Source organism: Cephus cinctus, unplaced genomic scaffold, assembly GCF_000341935.2.
Source record: "Cephus cinctus unplaced genomic scaffold, Ccin1 Ccin1_scaffold0401, whole genome shotgun sequence".
In the NCBI taxonomy this organism is placed as follows: Eukaryota; Metazoa; Arthropoda; class Insecta; order Hymenoptera; family Cephidae; genus Cephus; species Cephus cinctus.
The window spans coordinates 606,502-628,150 of record NW_014333085.1 but is presented as its reverse complement, the minus strand read 5'-3'; the positions used below and the strand labels follow the sequence as shown (position 1 = coordinate 628,150).

Sequence of the window (21,649 nt, the reverse complement as noted above, 5' to 3'; positions counted from 1 at the left end):
GCCTACACAAAATAATGCGGCCTTTCTTCAAACCAAGTAAAGCCATCTTTATTTATTTTTTTTATACAAAAGCATGTAATCAACCGTGCAAAGTAACGGGGCGTGGGGGAAGTCTACCATAAACCAAGAGTAAAGTAACATAGCCAGAAAACCATACGGCTAAAATCAGTATCAGTGAAAGCCAGAAGCATAAATTTTGTAAATATTCTAAAATATCTGCAATCATTGAAACCAATATATCGTAACTCCAAAAATCTCGTAATCTCTCTCTAAATTTGATATTACTTTCTTCGTATATTCTGGCGATCGATTAAAAATATCTCTAAAATAAGATCCACGAGTTGTCAATAATATCCGCTACGTGTCGCAGCATGCGTTTCCCACAAGTAGATCATAGCTATATCCGTTATGTTCTATGGGGGGCTCCGTCCAGCAACTTCCTCGGCGATTGGATATCGCAAGTGTGTATGTAAGCGTGCGTGGGTGAGCACCAGGCGTTTTCTTTATGGACGGAGGGAGAACACGCTCCCCGAGTGTTCCGCGTTGGCCGACGGTTCTCTCTATGAAAACTCGTGTGAAAGCGCGAAAAACCGCAACCGGAGAGCCGTGGCCGTAGCGTGCGCGTGTTAGCATAGATAAGAAGGATGTAAGAGTGTTGAAAGAATCGAACGCACCTTCTCCACGAGCAACGACTCCTGGATAGAAGAGAGAGAAAGAGAGAGAGAGAGAGAGAGAGAGAGAGAGAGAGAGAGAGAGAGAAAGAGGGAGAGTAAGAAAAACTAAAGAAGAAGTGACTATCCAAGAAGGAATAAGTGAAACATCGTCGCGATCCTGGCCTTCGTCGTCGCGAGTCGTAATAGAGAAAAGTATCTCGAAGCACCTGTGCCGGATGTACAGTTATACGAGTTACTTCGGAAGTCAAATAATTCTGACGTTTCATCAGGACGCTACGAGAGACTGACATTGTTCTTAATAAATTCTCATATTATTCGTATAATAGTTTCAACTAAGTGGAATTCCTGCAAAACGATAATCCAAATTTCTTCTGAAATTTATTCAGAATTACACAGGCTTCTATTTCCTTCGTACGGTACGTCTCTACGTCTGGCTGTCCTGTTCGTCTGACTGTCTGGCTCCCTCCTCTTATTCCACTCACCCGGCACAACAGCCTAACGGGGGTACAAAAAGAATAAACATGGTGGTGAGCGTGCGAGAGAGGTAGCGACTGAGTAATCCCAGTGTGTCAGAAGCTAGCGAACGGACCCCGACGTGGGTTCTTTGTCTCACACGGGAGCAAAAGGATTGTACGTGAAAAGAAGGATAAAGAGAGAGAGAGAGAGAGACAAATTTTCATTGCAACTTGAAGAACAATTTTCTCTGAGCCAACTGTCGACGAAACACCCTTGTTCATCTCCAGGGACAGAGCATCAGCTGTACTTAAAGTCAGTTCATCCTGGGAGCCACAGTTTTAGGAGAGATCCTGCTTATGGACCTCTACTTTCATCACGCGGATGACCACGAATCTTTCGTTACTTGTATCAAGATATTGTAACTTGACCGTTTATCATCCTGGAAAAATATGCGAGTTAAATCTCGTGGCGATTTATTCGTCATACTCGTGATACTAGTTGGCAAGATACGTTAGAGATTTGGATGCTTGTGAACGGTGATAAAATCTGAGAACCTCGTGCGACCTGTGTTTGTTGTATATGGAAAACGAAATCTTTGTGAATATTCAGATGGGATTATCTTTGATGGATTAAACAATCAAGGAAGCCAGTGACTGCTGTTCTATGATTCTTTATATACTGGAAGTGAAGGTATGAATTAGTGAGAAGTTAATAAGAAGCAGTCAGTGATTGTTTGCCTTCTTTTTAATAGTATTATTTTCTCTGTAACTTTAAGGTAATCTTGTGAGAGGGACTGCAACGTATGAGATCCTGCAGGAATCATCAAGAGTGTCTATTGTGTACAGTGTTTGGTGTGTCGAAGAAGGGAGAGTAAGTGAAGGAAGTAAAGAAAGTGAAAATAATATTGTGAGACAATATTAGAGTTGTTTTGTGCACTAATTATAATTCAACAGCATTGCAACACCATTGGAAATCGAAATAGAGTAAAGATTAAGATGAAGTTTTAAAGCTCATCTTCGTCATCGTTATCCTCGATGTATTAGTCGGTTGTGTGTTGGGCTTCTGATAGTTCGTGATATCGATTGACACGAAAGAAAAATCGAGCGAGGGTGGAAAGCACGGAAGTGGACGCAAAGGTCACGCTCTGTTCAGGACACGAGGAAATTTCTCGGTGTATTTTCGGCTGTGGAAAAAGTTGAATGGAGCGGAGTCATCAAACTTGCCCGGCCCGGTGCCAACAACCTCTGAGCTAGACAGCTCATGATGCGTTTGCCCTCGTGCACGATAGATTATAAAATTAGACGTTCGAAACCACACTCGAAGGTAAAAGGGATACGACGGACAAAGCAAAGAAGACACGGTGAAGTGAACGAGGAGGAGAGCGACGCGGAATATCGGTGAATGAAGAGACTTTCGAAGTCTGTTCGGAAGTGACGTCAGGAAGTGACATCATAGTTCCTTATTTACTTTTACTTTACTTTTTTAAATTTTCATCGCCATCAACGTAAACGTCGCCCTGACCCTAACATCATTTTGTAACATCCTACTGTTTATACGTACATCCTGTTCAATCAGTGTTTGTGTCTGGGAAATTTGAAGCAACACGGTCTTCTTATTTTAACTACGACGTGTCGTGAACGATGTATTATTTTGCAAGGCGAATGTGAATCTTGCAAGGCCGTGAAGAGAGTTCAACTTCTAGTCTACTGCATTTAGACGAGTGTATTTCTCGAATGATATTTTTTAAACTCATGACGATATCAAACTGCACGGATTTTGAGAAAGGTGCATGCAGGAAACAGTTTTGATAGTCTTCGACTTGGGAAGGATCTCTTGGGATTTTCTGGAAACGTACCTCTGCTAAGTCACCGATAGCAGTTTGAGGATTTTTAGAGACTGTTATTTTAAATGTATATCACTTGCATCTTGCGAAGAGTAGAATTCAAACTACTCATCCATTTGAATACCCATAAGAGTGAGACTGAACACATAACAAATCACTTAGACGACTAATTTATTTAACAAAACTAGAAAAGAGGAAAGTTACGGTGTGGAATCTATAGAAGAAATTATGTACCAACGACAATTGTCACAGGAAGATCAGCAGCAGTGTCCGACCAAGATTCACAAAGATATAGCTTCCAGTATGGTGACAAATACAGAATAAAGTATTCTCAACTACGCTGAACAATAACACTGTCTCTAGGTAGCATTAAATTAAATCAAGAAGAATGGACTGTACTAGAACAGCGTTTACGTTTTAAAGATAAGTTTCATAGAGAAGATGCGTCGCAATTGCAGAAGGAGAAGACGCTGACACCAGTGCTTTCAAACTGTGCCCCAATACATTAAGAAGACAAGAAATGCAGCACCCTGGAGGAGCTAGAGCATAATATCAAGACTTCTCTGTTAAATGGGCACAAATGACTAGCTTAACTTTAGCAGCCAATGCGATCGAGATGCCCCTGTCAAGACCAAATCCGTTTGCACCCGCGAACGCAATCTCTACGCAAACGTATATCTCGACGAACGAGAACAGCTACCTTCCTCCGCTGAAGGGAGGCAGTCTAGTTCTTAAGCAAGGCGAGTCTCCACCAAGCCACCTGACTCACGCAAGTCACGTCGTAGGGACACACTTGCCAAGCCTGGGATCGAGCGCTAACAACAGCCTACAGAACTTAACTAGCAACTCCGATAGCTTAAACCTGAGTCTGAGTTCGCACACAAGTCACACGAGCCATAATAGCCACAACTCCAGTCACAATTCTCATTCTCAACCGAACAGCCAATCGAGCAGCCCTATGGTGAAAAATGGACGATCAGACGGGAACTCGAGTGGTGGAAAGCCCAAGACTATGACAGTCACTCCGGAGATAGTTTTAAAGCTGTACATGAACAAATTAACGCCATACGAGTATCATGAAATCTTTAACTATAAGCAAATTTACTTTATAGGAGCTAATGCCAAGAAGAGGCCAGGGCTCATAGGCTATCCTAACAATCATGATTACGATAACGATCAGGGCTCCTACATCCATATACCTCATGATCATGTAGCGTACAGGTACGAGGTACTCAAGGTTATCGGCAAAGGTTCCTTCGGCCAGGTCGTCAAGGCATATGACCACAAGACCCACGAGCACGTAGCCTTGAAGATGGTCAGGAACGAGAAGAGATTTCACCGGCAGGCCCAGGAGGAAATCAGAATACTGAGGAACCTCAGGGAACAAGATAAGGATAACACGATGAACATCATTCACATGTTCGACTCGTTCACCTTCCGGAATCACATGTGCATTACCTTTGAACTTCTTAGCATTAATCTCTACGAACTCATCAAGAAGAACAAATTCCAGGGCTTCAGCTTACAGCTTGTTAGGAAGTTCTCCCATTCTTTACTTCAGTGTCTCGATGCACTTCACAAGAACAAAATTATACACTGTGACATGAAGCCTGAGAACGTTCTTCTGAAGCAGCAGGGTCGCAGTGGCATTAAGGTGAGCAATTCACATTTATTCTTCGTTGCGACACTTGACTGACCAATCGTCCAATCAACCGATCCAATTCTTTTGTTTCCTTAGTAACCTGCCTCCATGAAAAAGTTGAAGTCTCAAGCGTTATCAACCATCACTCATTTTCACTGACTGCTGAATAAAACATGAGTGTATGCCAATAATTAATCTTATGATAGAAAGGAATAAAATATTCCACAGGCAATACTTGCATGGATAAATCCAATCAAACGGTACATTTATCCAGGTTGCAATGTTAAGACCTACAAGAGTTTTCATTGTCTGGTTCAATATCGTCACGCCACTATTTCGTTTCCAAAAATCCGTTATAATTTGCCATTCGGAGTCAGCCTCGTTCTGAGGCGCGTATCGTGCAGAATCAGGTTTCAAAAATTCACTGTACTGAATATCACTGGTAAACATCAGGAACTGTAGAAAATATACGTGAGATTCTTCGCATGAGAATTGACGTGTCATTAGTACAGGTGTTTTTAATGTTTTGAGAATTTTGAAAATCGATCTAATAATTTTCATTATATCTGTCTGATCATCGTAATCTTCATCGGATGATTCGCCTAATGTTCATCAGTATGAAATTTTGTAATGATTCTTAAAATTTTTAAATATTCTCTTCGATCTATTACATTATTCTTCATGTATATGATAATTCAGTACTAATAAATCATTCCGGACGTAGAGTACAGCGTGTTAGGCTCTTTGTTTACCTAAAACATAGCAAATAATATTATGCAGCGAGGGAAACTCGAAGGTAGAACTATGTAAATGGTAATTCATTTATGCTCCGATACCTCGAGCGAAGTAATTAACTAACTATCCATCGAAAGTCGTTAAAACTATTTAGATAACGGGTGTTCATAAAGTACAGAGGAGATTGTCAACGTTAACGTACATAACTAACAATGAGTAAGTAGCTAATTGTGATCGTTCGATACGGACTAGTAGTTAATGCCATATCACTTTTCCTCCTTTACAGTACTACTATATCTATACGTCAATCCATACGACCAGATACTGTAAAAGTATTTAGCAAGGATACAATCGTACGGACGGGTTCGTTCTACCAGCCAGAGATGATTACCGTTATCAGGAAACATTGCTGCCACTGAAATAAATATTGGAACCGCTGTCCGATTCGCCTAGTCGAGTTAGAGCAATGACTTTATATTTTAAACTTTGCTTAGAAATTGATTGGCATCATATACATAACCTACAATTCTCGTTGCGTGTATAACGATAGTAAATTGCACTTAAAGAGGTGATTAAGCGTGACGTGATTTGCTATTGTTAAGACTAAGAAAATGATACTTGAGTAATTAGTTGCTTTGTAGGAATTCGGCATTCGTTTATGTAAGAATTCGTATTTTATATAGGACACAGGCATATATATATATATATACACTATGATTTGTGGAATGATATAAAAAAATGAGGTATCTAGGGATATAGTGACTTGTATGGGATTCACGTAGTAACCATGTATGACACGCATTACGTATTGTCTAGGGATATTCGTGTTGCTGTCTCTGACAATAAATCACTTTAGGATTTGCGCTCAGGAACACTAGGGAATTACGAACTGTTCCATTCACTCTTATAAATCTTCTTTCTTTTTACCGTTGCGGCTATCGATTTGCTTCTGGTAATTGCACGATTTTTTTTCTTATGGGATTTCGAGGTTATCAGAGAAAGTTCAATACGATTCTCTAGGTGTTGTGTTGAGAGATATAAGAAATTATGAACGAGGAGGGTCTTGTGTTTGACTTTTTCTTTTTCTTTTCTTTTCTTTTTTTTCTACACTTTGTTTCAATCTATCTCTTCTACTCGTCCTTTAGAGCTTGCTTAATCCAATCTGCAGCTTCTCTTTTCCCCAGGGAACTTTTTCCCTATACCAAAGACGCGTCCTGTCCTCAGGCTAAATATAAACCACTTAGTCCTTATTCACGGGTTATTTTTAAAAGCCATATTTCGTCGTCCCTCTGTATTGCTGTTGTTGTAGTATCAGTCCTGGCTATGGTACTTGGATGGCGCAGTCCCTTTACTCGGTTGCCAAGGGAGTCGGGCTTATACTTGCCGTGGAGTCAGGTTTTCTTGTTGATCATTTTCTTCTTTTTTTTTTCAAATCGGAACTTGACCCTCGCCACTGGTTACTGTCGGAGGAACAACCAAGACACGAGGTACGATAATGAAACGTATTCTCGACACTGCAAAGGTCGTTGAGAGTTCATAGACTCGAGTGGAATTTACGAGGAAGGAATTATATAGTCACCCGGGTAGCTTACGTTCACGGAATTCGAACAAGTCAAGGTAATAAAGGAGACTACCTGGAGTATGGCCCTAATGGAATTTGGGAGAGTTGTCAATCTTACATGGTGAATATTGCTTCTGGCTGTTGTATGAACTGAATTTTGTCTTTTCTTCTTTCTCCTCTCGTATTTCCTCGTATTTTCTTGTGACAGGGTATTCCGTTCTGTCGTATCATCACTGGCTCACCTAATAAAATAGATGGCTCACGAGCACGTTACTTCTTAAAGAGTAATTACGGCTGACGTTAGGGTTTTTTTTTTCCTTCCCGAATATCCCTTAAATAAGTCTTGGGACTCGCGTTAACCGACACGTCGTTGGAAAAGGCAGAGATGTAAAAATAGGGCGGAAATAGGTTCACGGTTTTTCTATAAATAGACTCTGACTACGATACCGCCATTTTAACGTATCGCCTACCGTCAGATTTATGCGATAATTTTATAATCGATTCGTTACGAATTTATTGCGTACCTACGTTCAGAGCAGCTGGAGGTCGAGAATCGAACGGACGATGATTTGACTTTATTCTTGTGTTCAAATGCTGCGCATATCGCCTCGCTAGAAACGAAAGGACGTATAATAGTTGAACTTTTAGCCCTTTGCTTTTAGTCACCCGATGCCAGGTAAACATTTGATCTCTAACAATTATATAATCGATAATGGATGTAATTAGATTTTTTACTGTACTTTGTTTACGTACACGCTTCGCTTGACCTTCGCAGTGAAATTATTTCCAATCTCTTTGTTGTCCAAGTGCCACGTGTAACCGAGTCAATGAAACTTCCTGTCATTGTGCGATCGTTCCGTCTCTCAGAAATACTTGACTCTCTTTTTTGTCAACCTAATTTAACCCATAGAAAGATACTTATCCAAAGGACGAGCAATGGTTACATCCCAGGTAGTCAGTCAACTTCAGAGGGAATAAATCCATACACAAGGATATCTTAACTTTCCTTTCGTGACCGGAAGTTATATCAGTAATGGCGGGTTCTGTTTTCAGTGCACTTTCCTATGATAACAATTCTTAAGAGGAATAAACATTTTTTGGTCGAAAACAACTTTGCAACGGTCACCCAGATTTCGTGGCTCCGTCAAAGCTGCGACGCGTAGATGGACGAATATTTAAAAATAAAACGGTTATCGAGCGCGGTTCTCGAAGCGTTTCAGTCGCCGGGATCGAAATGACGTCTGAATTATTAAATAATTTAAGTTCAATATCACTGAGCAATTGGCACCGCTTGATTTCGATAATTCAATCTCCAAAAAGATTGAGATTCAATCTTTTCTATAATTATCCCGCACAGTCTCCTAGTAATGTTAATACCAACCTAACCTTCAAATATCAAGCGGAAAAATTGCACGGATAAATTTATACTACCGCATAACGAAAACCGATCAACTAAATTCTTAAAGGGCCTTTATATCAACTATTGACGTATTGTTTTAATACCCAATGACACGTACCAATAAATTATTACTTTCCAGGCATTGTAAATCGCTTCGATTCTTCTATAAACGTTCCTCGGGTATACTCGTAGTATTCGTATTCTCCACGGGGTCTAGGATGGAGGCTACTTTCGTTGGACAGGAGGAACGATGGACTTCCGTTTAAGAATGAATCGCACTCTAGGGCCGTCGTTACTTCTATGAATATCTACGCTCTGCTTCGATCGCTCGAGTTACGTAACAATCAATACTCCAACCGTAGTTCGATCCAAGTATCACGAGTCTTGCAAGTAGTCTCCACCAAAGCCATTCGAAAGGACAGAAGTTCTTTTATAAGTTTCAAATATTCGATTCTCTTTAGTACGACATTAAATATCAAATTCACTAAAACGAGGTTAAAACCTTGTCAAGTTACCACCTGAATTTTTACTGTTTCGATTATTTATTGATTTCTTGATTTTTTTTTTCAAACTTATACACACCGTTACGGATAACGTCTTTTAACGGTTTCACTCCTAAAATTCTTAGCTACGCCGAATACTCGCGCGCTGTTTAAACTTTGCTGGAAATCTAAGTAAACCTTTTTCCCTCGGCCTTTCAATGCTTATCGTACCTTTTGTTATACACAGAGAGATAGGCAAGCATTCGTTTGTCTTTTGTCGTCCCTTCTCTACCATTACAGCACGGTTTCAAAGATCACGTATAACAGTACTGGCAAACGGTATCACGTATACACGTTATCGTTATCGTATCCCTTGCTGAGCCTTGTGAAGCATGCCTGCATGCAGTGGACATTACGTATTTAGATATGAGAATTGTATAATATCAGGGATTTGTCAATAGAACGTGAAAGGTAAAGATATGACATTTATTTAATTATTATGTATACGCGTCAACAGCTTCATTATTGATAGCTAAATCCGAGTCTATAGCTATGAATAATATATAGATAACGTAGAGAATCGTTAAATTTATATATCTATCTATAGCTTAGCCTTGTAATGGTTTGTATATATGTATATACGACATCTGTAAAAAAGCTTTTTATTCTCATACCGCGTTTCTGGTCCGGATTCGAATTCGACATTTTCCCAACTGATCCTCCCAGTGAGCTTTTATCTCCGTCCAGTGGCTCCTCCTGTGTTACTTCTGTACTGTGTTTTCACATGAGAATCGATACTTGAAATTTTTGAAAAATAAATTCGCAAAATCCTCTCGCGTTAGTACGCAGAGTCAAATCGTTGGTGAGGACAACAATTTTTTTCGACAAAAGTTTGCGATGTATATTGTATATTGAATATCGAAATGGAAAGTTTTACTGTGCGTCATCGAGAAGTATATTCTTTGCTGCGTCTTGCGACATACGTATAGACGTAATAATACAGAAACGGTTACTGCGTCGTCGTTGACAATTTCGTCATGAATTTCCAGTATATGTATGTATATATACACACATACACATATATATTCTGTAGACGACGGTCTATAAATTTTACAGTTTTGACCAGTGAAATCCAGCGGGACGGGTACTGTAGATTGGGGTCTTTTGGTAAACAAGTGACAAAAAGGAAGAGGAAGGATGGAAAAGGTCTTGAAAATGGAAAAGAGGCTTTCATTGTTAGGCGGATGGAGATACGAGGAAGGATTTGTAGGGCGGCGGAGGGGGGGGGGGAGCGGGGAGAGTTTTCTTTTAGGGGATGCTAAGGGTCTCTCGTGGGAATGGACCATTCGATTGAGATGAGGGTCTTGCGATATTTTGGCGAGTCTTTATAGCCGTGGATTATAATGTCTTAGCGTTATTAATTCTCAATTGGGTGGCGTCGAGGCGCTTTTGAAGCGGCGGCTGTTAACAGGAGATTTTATATTTTGACTTTTACATATACGACCCTATATATATATGTGGACTTTTATGTGACTCGAAGTGAAGTTCAGTTTTGAGATTAGTGCAGTGTGGAAAATATTAATATTTATTGTTTGGGGCATGCGTGAGTTATCTTTATTTTCAAAAGTGGGCTCGAGGTTGAGATGGAGCCTTTAGCAATCGATAGATTTGTCGCATGTGCGAAAATTACGTGAGAATGGGATATATTGAAATTCGCTAGGGCGAGGTCGCTGGGGAATTCGACGTTAGAAAAGTCTGGGGTGTTTGCTCTTGTTAAGAAATGTATTTTGAGAAAAAATAATGAAAAAAAAATTGTATAGGTCATCGGGTTGGTTTTTGGATAAGGGGGCGGGTTCGAAATCTGGCTGTTGCATATTTTCAAAGCACTCGATCAGCTCTTAAATCCTCTTTTGTTTGTTTCATTTTTTCATTCTTTGTTTTCGTGGTTTCACCTTTTTTTTTTTGAGCTAGCACCGCTACCGATTTTAACTAAAAAGGGCGGAACTCTAAAATTTAAATCAGGGCACTCAATTATCTCTCAAATAGCTCCTGATTTTGCAATAGATTTTATTTTCATTTTTCACTGTGACGGTTCCAGCTTTATTAACGTAATAAACTTTATTTTTCATTAATCTTCGACAACGGGTTACGTAAGGGGTTCACGATGGTAACGAAGACTTGAGGTTGCTTGCGTGTTCTTATTGGGATCAATAAAGATTGAAAATAGCTCTGGTTCAATTTTAGGTTATAATTCGTCAGAGAGAGAGAGAGAGAGAGAGAGAGAGAGAGAGAGAGAGAGAGAGAGAGAGAGGATCACGGTCGTTGGTACAGACTGTATTGAGTCCATTGTTATTATTTTATTCGATTTACTCGTCTAAAGTATCGACTGTACAAATGATACCTAAAGTCATTGCCAGAAGTTATTCAAAAAGTAATTTCGTCGTATGGCGTCAGTCTTGTTAAAAATAAATCGAGGACGCACCGTTTGCAGTCGATGATAGTGCATCGAAGCACGTGAAAGCTTTTCCATGTATTTACTGATATTAATATGTGGAATTTGGGGATCTTAAGATTTTTGTACGAGGAAATACCATGACCATTGTCGAAGTACCGATATATTTATAGATATAAAAAAGTTTTGAACGGGACTGCAGCCGAAAAAATATATCAAGACCAGATCAAAGGCGTGCAGAAGAAAATTCTCGAGTCCCAATGGAATACACGTAAATACACCTGGAGTGTTGCATCCCTTGGGAAATCTCGAAAGATCCTTAAGGAAGACAGTGTTTCCTCTGATTCTTCAAACCTAGTGACACCGGGTCAATGAAATAATTGTTGGAACGAGATTTTTCAACTGTTAACGCGGGCGCATATAAATCGGCGAAAATTATCAACGAATTCAAGGAATCACTGTGTGGTCAATTTTACTTTGACTTGGACTGCATTGGCGGGGAGGATGAAAAAAAAATCTGTCATTGTCAACACTAGGAATTATGGTCTATAAAACTGCCAGAAACGTGTTTCTAGTATTATCCTTCTCGTAGGTGGTCGACTTGGATTCTCTTGCCAAGCGTTAAAACGGTCTGCGTCAGTCTAGCGGATACTCTATCAAAGTCTTTATTACACAAGTCAAATGACAGAAACGCTAACTGGCAATGAGATTTTCATGTCAGTTCGACGCAACATAAACGCACGTAGGCGGGTACGTACGTAGAGACTCTCGATGGTACGATAATAGGTTCTTGCTAGCCAGAAATAAAAGTATACGCTGGTAACTTTGATCTGGCAAAAATATCCTTTGAACTAGTTCTCTATATTACTAGGCGCACGTGTCTCTAGACGTGCCGGCAGACAGCACGTTGTTCTAGTTACTTTTTCACATTGTGTGCGCCTCACGGTTACAGTCACTTTCTTGACCAATGTATTTCCTACTGGTGTCTTATTCGTTACTTCGTGAAAAGAGGTTATGGGGCTACATACTTTATATTGTATATATGTACATATATTGTACTTGTGCTAATATGTATATCTATATAATGCTGCTAATATATGTATATCCTGTAACTATATTCGACTACCGACTACTTCTTTTGCAAATACTAATAGATTTGAACGCAGTACTATAGAGTGCGATTTTATTTCTGTTACCTCGTGCTTGTTCTGCCTCGGGTGGTCGTGCCGCACGTGGATTTCAATACGAGCTGGTAAATAGCACGTTTTGTCGTCTCTCGACAAATTTCACTTGGCTCTACGTATTTTCAAACGTTCGCACGGACTCGGTTCTTTATGCATTATCACTGGAGCTGTTGTCAATATTTTCTTGTCACGTACACAAAGACTGCCTCTGCTCTAAAGTGGCCTGTGGGTAAATTAATTATTGGTTTGACTCATGAATCAGTGTAATTATCTAAAGTAATATTTATTTATTTTAATCGGAGATTTATTCATGAGTTAATGTTAAAACAAAATTTTTTTTACCTGATCCAAGACATTTGTGAGTTTGGCGGGACTCTTTAATTTATCAAAGACGTGTGGGTAGGGAAGAAGCAGGTGCTGTAAATATTGGCGGGATTATTTTTGTATTTTGAACGAAATCGCGTCCTCCAAGTCGACGACCGTCTTGCAGCACCCAAGGTACTGAAAAATAAGTACGATAAATTAACTTGATCTTCGAAATCGAAACGGTATCGTCCACCCGTGAAATTATACGAACCATTTTACTTTATTTATTGTTATTTCCTTTTCTTTTACAAATTTCCTCAAGTTTTGCCATGTTCTGGTTAAATGTCTCGACGACTAGCGTGGTAGTTAAAAAAAAGAAAAGAATAGGAGAGAGTCGCGTCGGTGAAACCTACTTGTAAAATAGTATTTTATTATAAATCCTTATTGATGCAGTAATTGAATAATTTTCACTTCCGTTCAAAGTGGACGAGTTTCCAGTAGATTTCCCGAGGGAGCAACGAAACTCGCTGTTAACGTGACGCATCGCAGAAACCGGCCAAGCGTGCTGTGGCTGCTCGAAAAAGAGTAATAATAATAAAACAAAAGTTGATTCTCCCCCATTGCTGTGTGTTCCAGGTGATAGACTTCGGTTCCAGCTGCTATGAGAATCAGCGTGTGTATACGTATATACAGAGCCGCTTCTACAGGGCACCGGAAGTGATACTGGGTGCCAGGTACGGGATGCCCATCGACATGTGGAGCCTGGGATGCATCCTGGCAGAACTGTTGACAGGATTCCCATTGCTACCTGGCGAGGATGAAGCTGATCAGTTGGCTTGTATAATCGAACTCCTGGGGATGCCGCCTCAGAGACTCCTGGAGAACGCGAAGCGGTCCAGACACTTCATTAGCTCGAAGGGTTACCCGAGGTACTGCACGGCCACCACAATGGCGGATGGGACGACGATGCTGAGCGGGGGCCTCTCGAGAAGAGGGAAGCTCAGGGGTCCACCAGGCTCGAAGGAGCTAAAGCGCGCACTCAAGGGATGCGATGATCCACTCTTCCTGGACTTCATAAGACGTTGTCTCGAGTGGGATCCTGAACTGAGGATGACTCCTGGTAGAGCACTGAGGCACGCCTGGTTAAGAAGAAGGTTGCCAAGACCACCCGGTGAGAAAACAGAGAGCCAGCCTGTCTCGGTACCGACTCCGGCACCGGCGACCGGTCTTCGGACTCCAGCTTCGAGCAGCAGGAGCTCCAGCAAGACCAACACCATGAGTTCCGGAGGTCTCCTCAACAAGCTTAGACAGCTGAACGAGCACAGAGCCTCCACGATCCACTCAAGGCACTCTCAACCGAGTCTGGGCCATGCGTCTGTACCTACGAGCCATCCATCAGTTCAGCCAGGACACCAGGTCCAGCCGATATCCACGAATCACTCCGTCACCCAGAGTAACCATCAGACCCTGAACTCCGCCGGCTCGACTCATCACAATCATCAGCTTCACTCTCACAACTCGCACAGCTCCCACGACAGCCACAGCTCTCACGGATCCAGCGGCACCCATCGGTTCGTCGTCGCCAAGGAGGTCTACGGGGAGCTACCCCGGTACTCCGACGCGTGAGGCCACCCTCTCTCTCTAGCTTACCTACTCGTCTCGGTTATGAGTGGTAGACTCCCTATTCCAACGGCTTCGAGGCTCCACCATGGCGCATCGCTCGGGACGATTACGGGTTTTGGTAGAGAGGGAGGGTGGCCTCATGATCGGCTACAGTGACCTCACCACTGATCACATTTAACGATCGCTCAGAGAAACCTCGTTGGTCGTCGCGCAACTTCAGGCGTCGCGGCGCCTCGCGTCTCTTCCTCCCAAATGACTCTCTTGACATTGGCTCCGATCTTACAGCCTCACCGAGGCTGACTTCCTTCATGCTCGACTTGTTCCCGCGAGGGAATTAATATAACGTGGACTAGAAAAAATTTGAGAATTCGGATCAAGCCTTCTTCGACGTAAAGTTTCCATTGAAGTCTTCTTCTAAGATTTCTTCAAGACATTTCAACGACTCATTTACCTCGTGTCTCGATCTCTTATACAAATTTTCATTATTTTTCTCTGATCAAGGCGACGCGCTGCTCCGTATCTTATCCCTCTCCAACGGGGACCTCGTCTAATTGACCCTTATGCGGGGACAGCTCCTTATAAAATGTTAAAGCAAGTCAGCGCAGTTCAGCCGGTAGAGTATCCTCGCCGTTGACGACCTGAAAACAGTGCTAATATTAGTAACGAGCCGAGGCAAGGCGAAAGACAAAAAAGAGTCAATGTCTCGGCGAGCGTCGGTCGCTCGCGCGTAAATGGGAAAAACACGATTAAGAGACGCGTGGCGTCCCGATGCGTCGCGATAATAACGGCGCGCATAAAGGGGGATATCGGTAGAGCCGATGCGGACAAAGAGTAATAATAAACCTTAACAGCGATAACGTCGAATAAAATTGGGTCGAGAGTCGTCTCAATCGCTTTTCTTTCCTTTTTTTTTTCTTTTCGGCGCGTAATATTTAAATTGCGGCGCCCGTGCGCGTAACAAAGAGACAAACAAACAAAAATAAACAAACATATGTATAATTATGTCGTGATACGGAACAGGATGTTTTGTGATATGGAACTTACAATTAGACGTATTGTGGTTTATATTGACGAGTATAAATGCGCTATTAATGCCGACTAAATACTAGAATTTAAGGTTTTGTGCGTAGCGATATTTGTAGTCGAATTATCAAAGTATTGGAGGAAGGTTAAGTGTTGTGCAAAGAGGAACAAAAAAATGTTTTTCATGACAAGCGGACTCGGGGAAACGTTGCACGAGGGTCATCCCTCGTGGTCTCTAATCATTCTCATCTCGAACTGTGTAGTATCACTCGATTAATTATTATTGATACACCCCATACGTAGTATACCGCCCACACCTGCCATTCGTCCACGTCGATGTGTGTTCATGAAACAAACCTGGGAAACGATCCCACGTAAAGAAGGCGGAATCGAAAGTCCACCTTTTCGTCTATCGTTTAAATATAAACACTGTATCGGGAACAGTATTCGGTCTCAATTGCCGACGCGACGCTAACTGCCAGTAATCCTCACTGTAAGTCCCAAATCTTCTAACTTCCTCCCTCTGACACAAGGCCAAGCCTCCGGCCACGCTCTACACTATATTTTTAAACTTATTTTACTTCTATATTTTATAACCACCATCTCCTTTTCAAACTTCATCCACAATTTTCTCTTTTGAGTATTCATGTAGATTAACCTCGCGCGCTCCTCCCTTCAGTGTTCCTATACGGTGTGTTCTCAAGCTGCGATCCTCCATCAGGTCCTTGTATCTTTCATACAATTTTTCTTCTTTTCATACAAGCTACTTGGCTCTCGGTTTTCTACACTGGCGATACATTCGATCCCAATTATCTTTTAATACAGACCAAACGACATTACAATGTGATCTCGAGGAATATACAAAGAAATTGTAATGTATATGCATCCTTATCGATAGACGTCTTATCGCTGTAGTTACTTAATCTTTTATTTCTTCTCTATTAAAACTCGAAGGATCGCTCGTTCAACGCGTCCCACCGTCAGTGCCGTATAATTGATAGTTTTAGGTGTACATTAATTAATTAAAATACCTGAAGTAAGCCGCGGTTGCTCGAAGCTCGGGACAATTGACTCCACTTTGAATATGGCTGTGTTCCGAATAATCTTTGATATTCATAATAGCGATCTCCTTTGTATGGTACGTTAATTAAATTACTATATCGGTGGCGGTTTACTTAATACGATCTTGTCTCGAACGCCATATCTAATTGTATTTGAGTCAAGTGGATTGACAACAAGGAGCAAGAGGAGCGAGGCGTAGGGAAGATACGTATAGAGATTTAAAAGAACAGGTGGGGAGGCATGTGTCTGAGAAGAGAGAGAAAGAGATACACGGAGAGGCCATTGATATTGGATAAAAGATTATATTCAATTTTTATATATCCGCACTCCTTATCTGCCTACAATCTATCGATCGATTTTAATTGGCACTGTTATCACTTGACGGACACTGCGTAGACTGGGTACGCGTGGCGATAGGAATAGCGCGCTTTAATCAAACATTTCTACCCGTGCCTTGGCCCGTTACATACGCAAGCCGTAGAGCTACGTAACATCTTCGAGACGTGGTAACACTTTTAGTCCGTCTCTCTTAAAACGTACACTGTTATCCCAGTGTAGTCAGAGGAGTCAGCCAAGTCTGTAAAACGCAAGAAAGTTATCGTGAGAACCGGTGGTTGATTAGATAAAAATCAATCAATAATGTTATGCCTCGTCGACGAGTAATCCATTTGTTATTGTTTTCGCGTTACAATTGATTTATTCGAATAGGTACATAACCTAGCGTGTCAATTATAGTGTATTTTTTAATTATATATATATATATTTGTATACATGGTTATTCGGTAGTATCGTACTGCCTGAAGTTAGTCAGAAGTCGAATAAACGGGCTAACTTCAGTTTATGAAATACTACCGAGTGACACTGTATATATTTTAAAAGCACGAATTTAACCTGTTAGACAAATTTTTATTTGATACATTTAAAAGAAATACTTTTTCACTAAATGGCATCGAAAGCCAATCGGTCCTGTCAGAGATATTGGAACACAGTCATTCAATTTATATGGGGTGTCTCTCCAGTTCGATATTGTTATTGTAAGGGTATGCGCGTTGGTAGAATCAGCGAGGTTAGGTCTGTGGGAAAAATGGCAGAAGGGAAGGTGCATTTGCAAATATTTTTTTCCTGGGAACGAAATCGCACGGGAATTGTACCTGGACCGGACTGTACCATATATTAAAGAGGAGTTAACGTGGACGCGCGATTGCCTCGAATTAATTGGAGTAGCAACGACGTGAAATAAAAATGGAGGTACACTATGAGGGAAACCAAGTCGAGGTAGGGAAGAGGAAAAAGTGTAGAACAATTAAACTTATTAAGTCCCCTTCGGTTTATCGAGGCATAACGCAGCATTTATCTTGATCTAAATACCAGCGGTAGGATCGTCGGAAGGAGCGCGATTTTTTTATCTTCTCCATCTCTTTCTCTCTCACTCATTTTCTCATTTTATTTCACCCACTTGTTTCATTCTTTTTTAATACATGCGTACAACACCTTCTGACGTACGAAACGCCCCATCAAACTTATGGCTTATGCGATTTTTCTCGGAGGATTTTTTAATATGTAAAGGATGAAGTTAAGAAAAAGAAAAAATATAATAACGAATTTCTACCGCCGTAAATAACGAATTACTGTGGATACATACGTTCTATATGTATATACTGGTTATATGTATGTCCTTTGGCGTATGTATATGCATATGTATATCGCGCCATGTGTAACCGACGACTTGTTACTGACTTTTATTGGATACAAAGAGGAACAAAGATAAAGATAGATTAATGAAATTTAATATGCGAGAGAGAGAGAGAGAGAGGGGGGACAAGCTTATAGGAGTTTAATGATAGTTTTTTTTTTCTTGATGTAATAATTGATAAGAGGACAACTCGGCGCGAGAAGCGAAATTGGATATGACGACTATAAATGATAAGATTGAAGTACGAGGGATTGTGCGTTATAAATGGAGGCATAAAAGAAAAAAGAGAAAATATGAATACAATTGAACTGATGAGAGACTGTATTACGTTTCTATATGTATATGCGTAAGCGTTTGTATGATATTTCGTAATTAATTGTGATGCAGGTGAAAACGATTGCGCGGGGTGATTCAATGTTTCTTCGTATCGATTGTATAGCCTTGCGATTTTTCAAATTTCGCGCCTCCTCGCTCACCCGATCCGATCCGGTCTTTCTTCGTCCCGTTAGGTCGCTGCAATTTTCTGTCGTCCGATCGATATATCGAAAACGAAAATCCGTTGCCAACTTCACATTGGACTTTGTTTCCTTGACGTTTTATCATCTCGTATCCTTTTTCCTACGGTCCTCATTTTTTTCCTTGTCCATCGTCATCGAAGGTTCGCCAGTCAACCAATCTGTCATTGAAATTAGACCACAGGATGCGTGCTCTGCGATTAAAGTGGAAACCTAAGAAAAGGAAAAGGATTGCAACGACAGGAAAGAAGTTGAGCCACCCCGTGACAGGAAATTGGACAATTTTGTAATACCGATAGGCAAAGTAAAAGAAAAAGTACGGAAACAGCGTGAACGAGCGTTTGATAGGTAAGGGTGTGTGGTGGGGAGAGGATGTATGTCAAACTATTATGATAATTGTGACCGGAAGCCATCGTGTATGACAATTATAAAATTTGTCAAGAAAGTTATGTGAATGAGAGCAAACGATGCTATTCAAGAGAGAGAGAGAGAGAGAGAGAGAGAGAGAGAGAGAAAGTATGGATAAAGCGAAAGTTGGAGCAAGAGAGAATTACGAAATAAATAATAATAAAACGGTAGATAAACTACGTTTGAATTAAAACGATTAGATAAGCGATCAAGTAAATATTAATGATTATATAAAAATAGGCAGAGTAAAATTGGATAGATCGTTAGAGAGTATTGCTGTTTAGTGAGGACGAATGTATCAATGTATTTATTTTGATCGATGACCGATCGATCATTCATTAATCGGCGCTATCACACGATCCTCCTTAGTCATATTTTTTTTTTTTTTTTTTCCAATAATCAGACCGTAGCCTTTTTGCGTCTATCTGGATTATCACGTTTTTTTTTATCACCCTCTGCGTTCTATAGTCGGAAATCAATTATTTATTCATGTTTGTATCAGACTCGCACAATTGTCATTGGAATTGACTGTATAGGAATTATTATTACGCTGGTGTCTTTAATCTCGAATTCGAAGCGTATGTCAATTTTTTTACGCCACGCTTCAATTCGAGATCAAACGACAAGAGTCATACGATTACGCAGCGTATCCTGTCGACTTGTATTTCTTAACATTGCTTTTGTTCAAATCCCATTACAGTTATACGTACCCGCGGTATAAAACGCACTGGGTGAAAAATCAACCCGTATCCGTTATTCCTGCATAATTTATGGTCTTTATGAATACCGATAACAGACGAAACATATTAGGCATCCACGCGACAGGAACACTATAAAATTGATAATACGTACACTAAAAAACATTGAACATCCATATACGTTATTATTTATAAGATTCGACACGACTGTACTGTATTTGTTAGCTGTGTCGATTTAAAAAAAGAAAAGAAAAAGAAAATGCAAAAAAAGTTAAAAAGAGGCCCGAAAACACCTCCACAGGAAAAATCAGGGATTCGCTGCTCGGATCTTTTTCGAATTCTCAATCGCACGTATTTTCCTTTTGCTCGTGTCAAAACGCGCCTGGGATTTGTCCTATTTTAATCATAGACGATCGCGCGTCCGGTCGCGGACGCGCTTAAGCTTTTTAATGCAACTCGAGGCCGCAACCATTTTTTTTATTATAATTGTATGTAAATGTATATGTATATACACGAGTAATTATATGTTTCAATGTTGAAACGCGTAAATATCGTTCGCGATAATTGGACTGTAAAAGTATCTCGCGTTTACGTATATCCCAAGTAGCATGCCATATTTCATGTGGGCGTCTCTGCCTTCTGTGTCCCGGACTATGGAGGTTAACGGCTGTCGTGGCATTTTTGAATATTTGAATTTGCCGCGCTTCGCCGATAGCGCCTCTGGAACACGGGGAAGGAGTAGAGGGCGGTTGGGAGGGACGAAAGATCTTGGGTCGGGGGTGAAAGAGGGGAGTAACATGAAGTTTCCATTATCGCGAACTTTTCGCGTGGAAATATTCAACGCGAATTGCAGCCACCTTTGTAAAAATAAAAACGTAACATTTGTATTATCGCGAGCGGTGCTGGGATGCGCGTGGCTTTTAATTTTCTCGCGGAATTGATTTTTTTTTAATGCTTGTCTCTTTTTTTCCTCTTTCTTGGTTGCCGCGCTCGATTAATACTATTATCAGTTAATAATATAGTTTTTTAAATGTTACGCAAACGGAAATATGCATACAGAACGGTGCACGCATCCGCGTATACACGTAAACACGATAAAACTCTATCGACATACACACAGGATACAATTTGTATTACACGCGTACATTGCCTGCGGACTATTTTTACGTATCGACTTTATTAAATAAGTTTTAGGATATTACGACTCTTTAATTTAAGTGACAATGCAAAGTTTGATCTCTTAATCGTACGTACATTACTATTATAAATATTTACATAAAATATCGGTAATCGTGCTCGTTACGTCCAACCCCATTTTTACTACAACCCCTTTTTGACACTCGCGAGGAAGAGCAACGATAGAGTGGGGAAGAAAAAAGTGCGATTTGCTACCTGCACGCATCTCGTTTGTATCAAGCCAAACCGTATACGAGCGAATGTGGAACATAAGAATGCTGATGATGCGTGCGAATCATCGTTCTCTTGCGTAATCTCCGTGTTGCTTCTTTTTTTCTTTTTCATATGTTTTTTCCTCTCCCTTTTGCAAAACATACGGGGATTACCATGAACATACGATATTCGCCTATGAATCCCTTTTCTTATTAATCCACACACCCTGCTCCCTCCCCCCACCCGCCTTACTTCCTGGCGAATCCTAATATTGTCGAAGAAAAGGGGGGAGGGACCATCCTCTGTACCCCTGATACCCTCTCCGGTCCCATCGACCCTAAAATATAAATACCTTTTCGCTACGAGTCACAACAAGACGTGAATCTGATTTTTTAAAAAGTGCTCCGACTTGATTAAGAAACGAAATAAACGCTGCTTGCAACAGTTGACGTACGAGACTCATTTATTTCATGGTAGATCCTACAAAGTCATTGAACACTCCAA

The 21,649-nt window shown here is 40.7% G+C and overlaps 1 protein-coding gene and 1 long non-coding RNA gene across 2 annotated transcripts; one reads left to right on the top strand and one right to left on the bottom strand.

Moving 5' to 3' along the window:
* Positions 1 to 111: 111 nt before the first annotated feature.
* Positions 112 to 21,594, top strand: LOC107267428 (dual specificity tyrosine-phosphorylation-regulated kinase 2). The gene is made up of 3 exons (XM_015739148.2): positions 112 to 1,820; positions 1,906 to 4,627; positions 13,371 to 21,594. The coding sequence occupies exons 2-3, from the start codon at positions 3,554 to 3,556 to the stop codon at positions 14,358 to 14,360; spliced, it is 2,064 nt and encodes a 687-aa protein (XP_015594634.1). The 5' UTR covers positions 112 to 1,820; positions 1,906 to 3,553; the 3' UTR covers positions 14,361 to 21,594.
* Positions 11,092 to 13,364, bottom strand: LOC112494300. The gene is made up of 3 exons (XR_003059589.1): positions 13,006 to 13,364; positions 12,771 to 12,929; positions 11,092 to 12,651 (listed from the first exon to the last, which is right to left on the bottom strand). It is a non-coding gene; the product is annotated as an uncharacterized LOC112494300 (long non-coding RNA).
* Positions 21,595 to 21,649: the final 55 nt, after the last annotated feature.